The 14,100-nt window shown below is 41.4% G+C and overlaps 1 protein-coding gene across 2 annotated transcripts; it reads left to right on the plus strand.

Annotated features, from left to right (window-relative positions):
- Positions 1-2,763: 2,763 nt before the first annotated feature.
- Positions 2,764-6,145, plus strand: LOC115058995 (RWD domain-containing protein 4-like). Of its 2 annotated transcripts, none has more exons than XM_029526576.1 (8): positions 2,764-2,917; positions 3,560-3,640; positions 3,811-3,920; positions 4,532-4,682; positions 4,890-4,998; positions 5,268-5,317; positions 5,433-5,435; positions 5,513-6,145. In XM_029526576.1, exons 1-8 carry the CDS (start codon positions 2,894-2,896, stop codon positions 5,543-5,545), a joined length of 561 nt encoding a protein of 186 aa, XP_029382436.1. In that variant the 5' UTR covers positions 2,764-2,893; the 3' UTR covers positions 5,546-6,145. The 2 variants fall into 2 exon arrangements, with proteins under 2 accessions (XP_029382436.1, XP_029382437.1); XM_029526577.1 differs by having other exon boundaries at positions 4,532-4,679.
- The last annotated feature ends 7,955 nt before the right edge of the window (positions 6,146-14,100 follow it).

Consider the following 14,100-nt stretch of genomic DNA (forward strand, 5'->3'; position numbering starts at 1 on the left):
TGTCATTCCTTGAAAATCACAGTGGCTTCTCAATGGAATAAAGAAACATATGGCTTTCTTCAGATTCAGATGCAGTTTCAGATGCAAAGGATTTTTCTCTGGAGAATTTAAAGCTCCATTAGGTATATTTTTGCATCCTAATTCATCCTACTTGTAGTTTGTGAACTGTAAAGCCCCATTACCACTTAATATGAATACACACACGTGTATATATATATGAAAATATAATGAGCTAAGAAGTGGAAGAAAGTGTAAACTGAAGTGGAAGTGGAATAGCGAGGAGGGAGGCTGGCTGGCTCTCTGGAGCGGAAGGAGCGCTACCGCGATCTGGTGCAGCTTACCTCCATGCACAGTATCAGCTCTGGATCGAAAATCCTGGATGGGTGCTGGGTGTTATTCTTCTCCAGAGTTTCCAGGGGCGTGAGGCACCAGGCAGGTGTGGAGACACTCACAAGTCTCCAGCTGAGTGCTGCCATGTTGGAGTTTACCACTGTGGACCAGAGTTTGGCCTCCCTGTGCTTGAACGCAAGGGGCAAAACTCTTACTTTTCTCTGTGCATATGCACTGAACAGCAGTTCAGAGTATCCAGCCTTCTTGGAAACCCTGGCTGGAGCCCTGTATAAAGGTCTGGTGGGCGACTCTGTAGTACTGCTGTGATACCTGGAGGGGTGTAATTGGGAGGATCAGCCTCCCTGATCTGAACCCGAGTGACAGTTTGTCAATAATCAACACCATGTTGGAAACACAAGGATGCTCATAAGTGCACTTGGTAGCAAAGTACCCTGGGCCGAAGGTCAATGTCCAAGAAGCCCTCAACTTCCACTTCTGAAGGAGTTTTTCCCCACATTCCTGTGGACGTTGGGGGCAGTGCACCTGAATAGTTGATAGCTTCCATTGTTGAAGCCACAGAGGGATCCTGTGGTCTAAGGGTGTTGGGTCCCTCAAGAGGCTGTAACCCTCAAACACTGTGATGGACACTGGAGGCCAGGAAAGCTGTCTGGCTGAAGAAGGATGGGCCACAGGGCAGCAGCCTTTGAGCAAGTGACTGGGGAAAAACAGGTCTGGGTCTGGGAAGACTTCAGTGAGGCCATGGAAAAGGATGTTCGGATGGACAGAAGACCATCAGACCGGAGATGGGGGACCATCCAAACTGTGCACAACAAAGATGGAACACTGTTGACCTGAACTGAGGAGGTGATAGGATGGTGGAAAGAGCACTTTGGGGAATATCTGAACCCTACTAATCCACTTCCTGTAATGGAGACATGGGTGGAGGGTGATGGGGACTCATAGTCAACATCCCTGGGTGAAGTCACTGAGGTAGTTAAACAACTCCACAGTGGCAAAGCCCTAGGGGTTGATGAGATACCCCTTGAAATGCAGAACGCTCTGGATATTGGGGGGCTGTCTTGGTGGACACACCTTTTCAACATTGCGTGGAAGTCAGCGACGGTGCTGAAGGAGTGGCAGACCAGGGTGGTCCCTCTTCAAGAAATGGGACCAAAGAGTGTGTGCCAGATACAGGGGCCTCATGCTTCTCAGTCTCAATGGAAAAGTCTACTCTAAGGTCCTGGAAAAGAGGGTCTGTTTGATTGTCTAACCCCAGATTGGAACAATACAGATTCTGTCCTGCTTGTGGAACAACAGACCAGCTCTTTATTCTAACAGAGATCCTTGAGGGGGCCTGGGAATACAATCTGCCAGTCCACATCGGTTTTTGTGGCTGTAGAGAAGTTGTTTGACCGGGTTCCCAAGGATGTCTGTGGGAGGTGCTTCGGGAGTATGGGACGAGGGGGTCACTTTTGAGGACCATCCAATCCCTATATGCCCAAAGTGAGAGCAGTGTGCTGATACTCAACAGTAAGTCGGATTCGTTTCCTGTGGGTGTTGGCTTCTGAGAGGCTGTGCCTTGTCTCCGATTCTGTTAGTGATATTCATGGACAGGATTTCAAGGCACAGCCAAGGTGAGGAAGTTGCTGATAATCACTGCACTGTGTGCACCTTTGTTGCAATATATTTATGGAAATATATTTTAACTTTTAGATTTGTTATCATAGTTAATTGCATGATTTAGTGTATATTCATTTGTCTGGTACAAAACACATTATGTGGGTTGAAAATGGAATTCTTTGTTTGTGTTGACAGTGATTGGTGAGCAAGTAATCGGCTTCAGTCCACTGTAGCTGATTCATTCCGTACTTAGCTGCCCTGTGAACCCGAAAGCACTATTGCACTTACGCATCTACACATCATACACAATAGTATTTCTCATTTGTTGAAGATCCAGTTTGTCTCCTTTTAAATTGCTATTTTTGTATTGGATAGAACAACTCCTGGTTATATTTTTATACAATAGATATAAAAGATTATTTTAATTTCTAACCTATGGAATGGATTCTGACAATCAAAGTATTACAGAGACAGAAAACAATTTGTTTTCTTGCTAGTTATGTGTAAACATACAAGGAATTTTTCCTCCAGCGTTTCGAACTTTGACAAGGGAAAGACAGGCGTTAAAAATTTAAAATAAAAAAGTCATTTTTTTATACATTTAGTCATGGGATGGGATGACGTGGGATTGGATAGTGGCTCTATCGCAAGGCTACACAAACATTTCCATGTTAAATGTTTATCGTTTAATTGCTCTAATTATATGTTTTTATGTTACGGGCACAGCAAAAACTCTCTTGTCCCGACAATACTATCTATCCTAAAAATAAAAAATAAAACCCTCTGACACGGTTTCCTACTGCGCATGTCTGCACTAGCATGGCGTCAGTGTCTGTGCGAGTTGGGGAAGTTGGGAAATGAACACAGTGAAGTTTTTATGGAAGAAATGGGTCGTTAGCTGTGCGGCAATAAGTTTGAAGCACAGAGACACAGGAGGACAACCATGACAGCGAACGAGGACCAGGAGGTAAGAAGAACTGATGGTGCACAAGCTGCTGTAGCTGCTAGCGGCTAAAAGCTAACTGTAGGTCAGCATGGCTGTTAGCATCAGACTGCTTTCAGGGCTTCTTGCTCGTCAAGCACCAAACAAGTGAACAGGGCAGCAGTCAGTGTGTACGAGCTCAGTGTACGTGTCGAAGCAGTCAGACCAAGATGGAAAGCCAGCTGGGCACCATGTGTATACGGGAGATAATATCCCACCAAGTCCATCCAAGAAGAACGTGTAGTCAGACGTCGAATGCCCCAGAAGCTGTAGGTCACCATGTTGTCTTAGAAACGTTCACAAAGTTACTTGGTGCACGTTATTATCCATGCACAGCATGGATGTGTCTGTGTTGAGGTTCCACCGAAACCACCATCCTTAATTTCCAGGAGCAGCTTACAGACTGCACTGAATGGAAGTCGTTCTAAGCCTGGAAACCCACATGGATGGACAATTAGTCACTGCGGTGACGTGTCTGTCCTGCACACCTCTCAACTCCATTCCGTGGTTCATGGAACATTTCTGAGAGGTTTTGGCCTGTGAGAGTTGTCAACTCAACCATGTTGCTGTTTTTCTGAATGACTTCTGTCGGGCTAACTTGCTACTGTGCCTCCTGTTTGACTGCAGATGGAGCTGGAGGCTCTGCGCTCCATCTACGAGGGGGATGAGGGCTTCAAGGAAGTTAGTCCAGTGTCATTTCAGTTCAGGGTGAGCACTGTCTGCTAGAAACAGTTGTATCACCTAAGCCTCCCCACCAACAGCCACCAGGCTACCTTTCAAATTATACCACAGTTCCTTAAGTTTCATCTTCTCTGGTACCACCTGTTTGGATTAATTCTGTCCTTGGAACTTGTCTCTTATTCTGTTTTGCATAAAAGATAGGAGGCCTCGAGGACACCAAAGCATTTATCCTGGACATCACATGGCCGGAGACGTACCCAGACACGGCCCCACAAATCTCCCTAGATGCCTTTTTCAATAACAGGATGTACGTTTGATAACAATGTTTTGTCAAATATCATTTTCTACTTAAGTTCATTCATATATCAAGCACTGAAGACAGACAGGCAGATTGGAAAATTGAAAATTACTTGATGATTTTTTGCCATTGCACCATTGCAATGGGTCCATGTAGCTTTAGTAAACTCTTGTATTGTGTATTTTAGGGACTGCTTATTTTATTTATTTTATTTATTTATTTATTTATTTTTTTTTGGGGGGGGGGCAAAAGAAATGTTGAGGCCATAACATAAGATTGTATTGATGAGCCTTCATCAGTTTCCAAATTCCTCAATAAATCTAAAAATGATTAAACCGATCAACACTGAAATAAGTACGTTATCCTCTTCTTATTTACTGGAAAAAAAAACCAATCTGATATTCAACCTGAACAATGTGTTGGTTTTTGAATTGCAGAGTAATTGTCAGCTTCAGTATCTTTCTGACAACACCACAGGGGGGCATCAGTGTCTACATTTTGTGGCTTTAAATAAGTCCACATTTTCAAGAGTCTGTGGACAGTGAGTAGTGGCTGTATGTATGTCACTATGGTACATATGTTCTTTTATTTTTTTTCCCTTTATATTGGTTCCATCACAGTTCTGTAGAGACAAAACAGCTGATTCTGTCGAAGCTGGAGCAGCAGGTGGAGGCTAACCTAGGGACTGCAATGATGTACACCCTGTTTGAGTGGGCCAAGGACAACCAGGAGGCACTGATGGAGAACCATAAACCTGTAATGAGTACTGTGGTGAGAACATCCTGAGATTGTTGGAGGCTTATTTGATTCTGTGTTTTGAATTTGAAATAAGACTTGACATAGCATTTTTATTACCCATTTGTTGCCTGACATCAGGTTCAGTGTCCCAAAGGTTAATGTTTGGGTGAACACCTGGAGTTTTGTGGTCTGAAAAGAATGATAAGATGTGGGTTTTTTGTTTGTTTGCTTTTTTTGCAGGCATCGACATCCAGCAGTGAGGTGACCAACACAATTTCAACAGCCAAGAAGAAGGAGAAGAAAGAACAGCTGACAAAGGCTCAGAAGAGGAGGATCATCAATAGAACAGGTAGATCACTAATTGATGTCCTGACCTCAATTAAATCTTAGACACTAACCCTAACATCAAATTGGATAAAGGTAATTGTCGGTCTTCTGTCAGGGTTAGGGTTAGGGTTAGACAACAGACAACACAGACTCATAAGCGGAGAAGATATGACATCATTGACAGCTGACTAATTAAGACTACACCTTCCAAATCTCAAGTGTCTGGTCTGATTGATATTGGTTGTAAGTACAGTCAGTGTGTTCAGATAACAGAGGGATTTGTTCTTTCAGATAACAAAGGAGAGCTGCCCCGAGGCTGGAACTGGGTGGATGTTATCAAAGTAAGTTGATGTCATTTTTCTGCAGTATATGCTGCAGTTCACCACCGTAAGCAAAAATATTACTGACTTCTACTCTTGTCTCTGCTCCCTGCTCGCTGCTGCAACCGTACTCCAGCACGTAAGTAAAAACCATCCCAGTGAAAATGTCTTTCAACTCAAATTCATGTTGATATTTATTTATTTATTTTTTTGCAGTTGAGTAAAACGGGTGGGAAGGATGACGACTAAACCTGAGGGCAGTGACCTGGTGCTGCTTCATAGAAGACTCTACACTGAGGCCTGATGTCACTGCAGCCTTTCAACGCTGCTGCCTTCATATCCAACCTCATCAACATGCTACACTTAGACTGGCTGCCTTCATCCTGGCAACCAAAGCAGGCTGGGTAATGGCAGACTTCACGACACACACAGACACACACCCACAAACAAACAAACTCAGCGTAACTGAGACTGTGAACTGTATTTGTTGTGTTTGTTGAAACGAGCGACAAAGAGGAACATATCAGGTTTCCCTCAGTGACTTATTCCTCAGATGTTCTGCTGGTCAGTCAGTGTGGAGTGTGGGTGAGATATTTGCCATCACTGCCATGTTTTCACTTAGTTTCAGATGTACAGGCATTGAGCCATAAGTGTTGGATTGTGGTTATGAATGGATGTGTAGAAATGACAAGCAGCATCCTGCTGTTACTCTGAGGTGTCGTGTTAAATTTTTAACATAAAATATTTCTCCTCTCACTGTTTTCTTATTTTGATAAATTTTAGTTTTTGTGGATGGTTTGAAAAAGTTACAATTTTTTTTGTGTGTGTGTGTGTGTGTGTGTGTGTGTGTCTGAGAGAGTGAAAATAAAATTATATTTCTTCTGCTGCTTGTCTATTATTTACCATCAGCCTCACTAGTCTAAGCTTTGAGATTCAAGCACCAATTTTTGTCACCTCTTTTACCAGCTTCTGTGTCACATTAGGCGGTAAATTTAACAGTAACAGGACAACATTAAGATATAATTCTGTTTCTCTGTCCTAAAAGTGTAAAGGGACAAAATTCAACCTCAAATCCAAACAAAGCTTTGTGACTTTGCCTTGATAATTAATCTGATGAGTTCGAGATTGCTGCCATCAAGGAATCTTAGGCTAATAAGGGTGAAAATGTAAAGCCACACCCACTTATGAGGCTCTTTGTGATAAAACCGATGAAAGAGGTGTAACAGTCATGACAAAGCTCTTGCTCAAAGGAAGAAGAACAAAAAGCTTGATGACAAAGAAGCCACACAAATGCAGCACAGTGTCAATCATTTCCTGAAATGGATTCTCAGAGAGGGTGCAGTGGAGAAGATGAGAGAGAAATCTGAGAGATACATGTTGATCCTGCTATCACATTTGGTTCAGACTAGATTCAAATTACGCAGTGGCCCTCAGGGGAGCCATATTGTACAGAGTGCACCACAACTTTCCATCCTTATGCGTATATCACTATCCAAGTGCCGCCAGTAGCAGGGTTACTGGGTAAAAACACAGTCTGCCAACTAAGGAAAGCAGATACTGTCTTTCCCAACGTAAGGACTTAATTTACTTCGATATGAGACTAAAAATACCACAAAAGTTAGGTTTCTTATTCTGTCAGTAAGACAACGCAGCATGGTCGATATTGATATATTAATTTCTTCATCTTGACACAAGAATGTAGGCCAGTTAGATGTTTTATCTTCTAGCCTGTCAAGTATGTCAGATAAGTCGCTGTGTTTTAAATGTTACTGTCCAATATGAATGTATTATACAGAAATATATATATTAAACACTGACCAGTTCAAGGTCAAATTTTATTAAAAACTGAAATGTTAACAAGAAAATACGTTCGTCAGTCAAACACATTAGAGATGCAGCCATCACAAGATGACCTGAAACAGGTACATCTGGGAAAAAGGCATTTCATTTATCATGTTTATTTCCGAATTGCGTTAATTCAAAGGAGATGGGCCACCAGAGCCATGTATTTCTGTTTTGCCACTCTCTCCGTTGCTTGCATGTCCAATTGACCCCTGCTGGTGGCGGGTACAGCTGTCGCCAAAGCACTGTCACTATTCGCTGTAGTAGTTGGTCCACTTGCATGGTTGTCATTACTGGCTGTGGCTGTTTCAACTGATGTTGTCTTCGTTTACATCAAAAAGCCACAATGTTGACGACATGGCTGTTGTTGTTTGGACATTTTCAATATAATTTGAGGATAATCCAAACACCATACCATTCATTCATTCAAAGATTTCCCTCGGTCCACCCATTCACTCATGAGGAGTTCAAGTGTGGCTATGTAAATCTAGCAATTCCACTCCAGAGCCACAGCAAGAATATATGGAATTGTGTGGATTGTGAGTTACACAACTTGATCCTGCTCCGCTAAACACTAAGATGTCTCTGAGGGATGTAGGTGCTCTGCTTCATGGTCAGAGTGGAGTCAGTTTGGTACATGTGCCCACCTACCACTGCGGGGTTTCACAGCTGTCTCCTCACATCCATTTTCATTTTGAAGCCTGCCTAGAGTTTGACTTCTTGTCCTCTTAAACGACTAAAGGAGAACTTTTCATGTTGCAGGACATCTGCTGATTGGATCTTGTCTAGCTGCAAGGTCAAAGTCGAGGCTGCCAGGGATGGAAGGAGGGAATGGAGTCAGTTAACAAGGACAGATAACAAGATAGATATAACTTTTTTGATCCCCAAGGGGAAATTCTCCTAGTCAGGAGGTCATCAAAATAAAACAAAAAATGTAAACATAAAAAACCAAACATTATCCAGTCAGCAGGAGGAATTGAACATTCTAATAGGATTTCCTGCAGTACAGTGAGAGGAGCCGACTGCTGCGACTGCTGGTCATCACGTCCACACACACGTCAAAGGACCTCAGTGACCGCAGGAAGAACAGGCAGCTCTGTCCCTTCCTATAGAGGGCAGTCCAGCTTGTCATCCACAAGGACCCCTAGATATTTGTAGACTTCTCCACTGGTACACCTTTGTCTATAAAACAATTATTGGACTGCTTCCCTCATACCTCTGCACCTACCTCACTTTTACATCAAATCCATCATACAGATTGCGCTTGCTGGACATTTTAATTGCCTCTGTCCCCAGAATGAGGACTGAGTTTGGGAAGAGGGCTTTCATGTTCTCTGCTCCCTCTGCTTGGAACAATCTGCAAAAATCACTAAAACTACAGGAGCTCATCACCATCACTGATTTCAAAACACAACTCACAGGTCTTTTAATGTCAAATTTTATTTTTGTATAATTTTTTATCATTAGTATATTAGTGTTCTTTTGTTGTGTATTGTGGTGTGTTGTTTTTGTTCTTGATTTAATATGATTTTTCCCTCCTTTGGCTTGATCCCCACTTACCGCCTTCACTGCCCCCTTCCAGCCCTCTTCTCATAGGACTTTAAGCCTTTTCACTGTTCTGTGTTTGTGCTTTCTTTCTGTATTTTATCATGTTTTTTTTTTTCTTAATGCTGCCATTTCAGCCAGGCCTTGTTCGTAAAAGAGATCATCTGATCTCAAGCAACCTGTCTGGTTAAATAAAGGTTGAATAAAAAAATAAAAATAAAATACAACAGTCCCTCAGCACCTGATAAACCAGCTGGTAGCCTTGGCTTCAGCAGCACTGTGGATCTGAAAGAACAACCCCTCAGTCATCACCCTGACTACCGGCTCCCTTCAGGGTAGCATCTTGAGTCCACTGCTCTTCACCCTCATGACCCATAGCTGTGTCGCCAGGTCTGCCTCAACCATATCATCAAGTATGATGACAGTGGTGGGTCTCATCCAGAATGACAACAGAGAGGAAATGCAGCAGGTAAACTGGTGCTGATGGTTGAGAGCACAAAGTTCTTGGAAGTGCACATAACAAACTCATTAACCAGAAAAAAAAAACATGGGGTCAAGAAAGCACAGCAGTGCCTACAGTGCCTGCTCTTCTCCAAATTGTTGATTTGATGCAATGATCCATTTAAGTTCAGCTACCTCCATGCTCTTCTTTCTCATGTTCCCACTCCTCTTTGCCTGTATTGCTGCCCTCCACCACATATCTTCTACCCCCCAGAGGACTCCAACACACCCTAGCTGACAGGTAACATATACTTCTTTGATTGACTACACTGAATAAATACACCTGTTAGGAAAACATGTCCTTGACTAGTGGTGTGCATATTGTTAAATTACTGTTAAATAATCAAATGTGACCACTGGAGTGTTTACACAGGTCCCTTAATCAATGTGACTACCCTTTGAATGGGCCAGAGAGGACACTCGGTAGTTCCTGGTGAAACCGATGGAAACCTGAGGTTTGTGATCTGAGGCAGAGGCACATTGTCAAAAACCTAAATGAAGTAGGAGGGCTTGTGACAGTCCCTCACCCTGGGTCTAGATGACAGGATTATCATAGTCCGAATGGGTCAAAGTGCACAGGTTTGGCTTTTTATTTCAACACTAGGAAGGATTGCCTGGAACTGTGATCGCCAAGATCCCTTTGACGCAACCCAACCATGTATACTTTTCATTTTAAAAGACATGTGATTGTGTTTGGGGTGAGAGTGGTGTAATCTGGGAAAGTTGTGTATTTTGAGAGTGACTCTCATGTGACTGTCACATGTGGATGACAGCTTATGATGGTCTTACGTGATGAAAGACATGTAGTTCATGTTAATATAAAGATAATGAGAGGTTGATATGAGTGATGTCTGAGACAAATGTGTGTCTTTGACCTTCTAGGTTTTTGATCTGGCTTCCTCCTTCTCCCTGCTGCACTGTGTTAACATTTTCCTGGAGTGTGAGGCCATCCACAAAAAAGGCTTCGTCTTGCTGTCCAACAACTCTACTAGAGACTACGTTATCTTTGCCCTACAGGCCAGACCCTGGTCAGGATGAGGCTCCCGTGTTCAGAATGTAACAAGAAATCTGTGTCGATCATTCACATAGCAGGCCTGTTTTGATCCCTAGAGCACTATGAACGTCGACCATTTCAGCCTGATGAGTTGCCATCAAGGTCGCTGCAGTGACCTTAAAACCTTCGTCAGGAACTCTTGTTCCGTAATGACTTAAACTGAATGTGCAGAGGATACCAGCAAGACAATGAATTTGTCTTTAGCCTGTTACAACCCAATTGCAGCTAGATTGCAATTGCAGCAGTTGTGAATGCCTTCAGAGTAATTAGAACATAAGTCACACCCTTGTGCCTGAGGAGGTACCTGATATGCAATGAACTGGGTCACTGGTGTTTGCAGGTAAGCTGGCGGGGTAATGATATGGAATATTTCAGCTCATTTACAGTGCTTTGTCACTACCCTGCAAACACATCATCACTGCTACATGTGATGGATGTCTGCTACGGACTGTTCTTATTCTTTTTATTTTTTTTTTTCTCATATATTCCATTATTGCTTTTTAAATTTTATGTGGGTGATACGTGCGTTGTTTATCTGTCATACACAATTGATTGTTGGTTGTTTATTTTTTGTTATATGTTTGACATGTGGGTTATTTGTCTGTTATATGTAGGTGCTATATACGGTTCTGAGTAAGCTACTGGATGCCTTAAATTTCCTTTTGGATTAATAAAATCTATCCATCTACTAGGAAGAGATTCGAGAAATCCAGAATCCATCAAATGTTTGTTTGGGGCAAGTAGTCCATGCCTCTAAATAAACTGTTAATAAGTTGTTTTATATTCATCGTTTCAACCCTTGATGAGCAACTGTGGCTCTACCTCAGGAAACTTTAGATGTCTACTAATTTGTATTTTTATAGTATTCTGCATACCTGATCCAAATGCGAACACATGGTTTAACCCAACTGTCACAACTGAGAAACACAAGAGTAAAGCTCACTGTCACGCAGGAACAGAGAGCTTTTATAAAGCAAGAGAAGGATTAAACAACTGGAAATGACTCTTTTTAGACTTTTGTTGTTTGTATTAAAAAACCAAGATGGCAAAATCCTAGTTACAAACCGAAGGCTTCAAAATAGAATTTCACAAAATAGTGGGTGACTTCATGAATGACATTTGATTTAGACATATGTAGATTAAAATGTCTTATTTTAGACTGTACAGCCTCTGTTGTCCTACATTGCAAAATAGATTTTATTATATATATGTAAAATGCAAAGAACATGAAAAGCTATGTATAACTAATACAAACTGCAAGATCCTGCAACAATAACAAATACTTCAGTATCTGTCTAAAGCAGATAACTTTTTTAATAACAGTTTTTGACATTCATGGCACATTTATATTTGGTTTAATTAAAGTCTATTGATAAGACCAAGGTCTCTGAGGTTCCAAATTCTGATTCGAATGTCTTGATTATATTTTAGCAACCCCACACTTCAACCCGATACCAGTAATGTTTGATTCAGGTTCTACATAATTGTGAAACAAATGGTGACACCAAAGCCTTTTGTACATCTTCCAAGTAACTAATGCAGTGTAGGCAGATCATCTTCCTCCTCCACATCATCCACTATGGCCATAAGAGCACAAAACTTGTCAGTTGCTGAGTTGTTCCAAAATGAAGTAGTGGACTGTTAACGCCATCCCAAGTACCCTGTCTGTGGGACCTGGGTGATTTGTAAGAAACAGACCTTGACACTCCTGGTGTGACTCTTTCCCTCTTCCTCTCCAGGTCCGGTGGTGAGGCTGGTGTATTTAGTGCCTGGTGGGGTTCTGTGCTGTCTGTCCTGTCAGCTCAGCACAGTGCTGCCTCTGCACACGCTGTGGAAATGACCCAAGACTACCTACTTCTCTTCTGCAGGTAAAGTGGAATCGTTCACATTGAGCCCTTCAGCACCATCACTTTCCTGTATCTGCACTCTCTAGTATTGTAGGCTGTAGCTAGGACTGCGTTTTTCAGGTTACTGTTAACACATTGTGGCCTTTCACATCACTGAGTTGGTCACCGGAAACATGGAGACAGAGGACCACAGACACATTGCTCGCCTCCCTGCATTTTTACAGGTTTTCAAGTGTGGCCACTAAGTGGGCTCAGATAATTTTCTCTGCATCTTCACTTAGTATTTTATATATTTCCTGATTAGTTTGCTGGGAAGTAGGTGGCTCTATATCAGCATGGACCACCTGTCCTATATGCCTCAGTTTTCCTCCAGTCTTGATCGTTGATCTTCTATGAGCTTCCTTGATCTTGAAAGACTCGCCACATCAGTCCATGACACCCATTTTAGTAGCTTGTCTATACTGTATATTTATGAATTGTATTCTTTTCATATCTAGAAATAGATTTGTAAACACATTAAAGTGACATAGTCAAATAAATAACAATCTAAATCTGTCAGTTTGTCTATTTGAGAACTTTGTTATCATGGTTGTAATCCATTTGAGTAAATGAAAATTTTAAAATGAAGAGACATTTTAAGGAAGAAACCAGAACTTTGCTGAGCCACTGTAGCATGCCACCAGAATCTGCGAAGCATTAATCCTGTATTGGTCTTGCCAGCGCATGTGTTATGTATATGTACTGCTTGTTTACGTAATATTCTGACGTTTATGGCGATGTGTGTCATGGCCAATATATCCAACAAAGTGGTATTCAAGATATGAACAAGTATACAGGAGATGATGCTTACAGCCAGCTTGTGCAGTTGATATTGATCAGCTACCCAACTTCAGCTGATAGATCCTGCTGGCAGCAGTTATCAATGATGAGACGTTTATGATGATGGTTGCGATTTCAGTCAAGAACCCATAAATAAAAGTGGTCAGTAATGTAGAATGCTCACTCAGGCACCATAATTGTAGGCTATTATTGTCCTTCTGATTGCAAAGGTTCACTTGCAACACCTGAAAACCAAGAATTTACAAGTTCTTCATTGTCTCTTAAAGGGTATATTGCAGGTTAAAGACCTCTTTAAATCAACGTTTAGAAAAATAATATGATAACTGTTTTTTATTCAAAATATATTGGAAAATACATTAATTGGGCTTCTACAGTCGTTTTTTGTGAGAGGATTTTACTTCCATATCCAAAAATGCTAAAGTGGAAGTGACGTCGGCAGAGGGAGAGCAGTGAACCTGGGCAACAGGAAAAAAATGGATCGCAATCTCAGACACAGAAGAAACTTTAATTGAGATAAAAAGATATACCGTTTGTTGGTTAATAAAAAATTCAAATATAATACATTAAGTACTTACAGGGCTGAGAAAAACATTCTGAGAACAAAATAAAGGTATTATGAACTAAGGGAGAAAGCTCATAAAGTCCTGTCCTGGCAACTAAAGGCAGAGGAAAATTCAAGAATAATTAACCAGATCCTAAACGAAGCGGGTAATATTATACACAACCCAAAAGAAATAAATGAAACCTTTAAACAATTTTATGTAAATTTGTATAAATCAGACTTACCAGAGGACTTGAGTATAATAGATGCCTATTTATCCAACATTGAATTGCCCAAACTGAACCAGGAGGAAGAGAAGAATCTTGATCTTCCATTTGATTCAAAAGAAATTGAAAAGGCCTTAAGTTCTTCACAATCTAATAAATCACCGGGGGAGGATGGCTTCCCCCCCGAATTTTATAAAGAATTTAAGGACTTACTTATTCCTCTTCTTATGGATTAATCTAGCTTAATCTAGCATCCAAAACTAAAGTCTTCCTGATTCATTCTCCATGGCTATAATTACTGCTATTCACCCGTTAGAGTGCTCTTCCTATCGAACTATCTCAATGTTGAATTCAGATTATAAATTGATTTCCAAAGCTTTCACCAATAGGCTAAGTGATTACTTATC

Source organism: Echeneis naucrates, chromosome 18, assembly GCF_900963305.1.
Source record: "Echeneis naucrates chromosome 18, fEcheNa1.1, whole genome shotgun sequence".
In the NCBI taxonomy this organism is placed as follows: Eukaryota; Metazoa; Chordata; class Actinopteri; order Carangiformes; family Echeneidae; genus Echeneis; species Echeneis naucrates.

What these genes read in the sequence shown, in the direction of transcription:
- LOC115058995 (XM_029526576.1), top strand. Translation starts at nt 2,894, where the DNA reads ATGACAGCGAACGAGGACCAGGAG. An exon ending in CAGCGAACGAGGACCAGGAG is followed by an intron (nt 2,918 to 3,559) that starts GTAAGAAGAACT and finishes GTTTGACTGCAG; the next exon opens with ATGGAGCTGGAGGCTCTGCG. An exon ending in CAGTGTCATTTCAGTTCAGG is followed by an intron (nt 3,641 to 3,810) that starts GTGAGCACTGTC and finishes TTTGCATAAAAG; the next exon opens with ATAGGAGGCCTCGAGGACAC.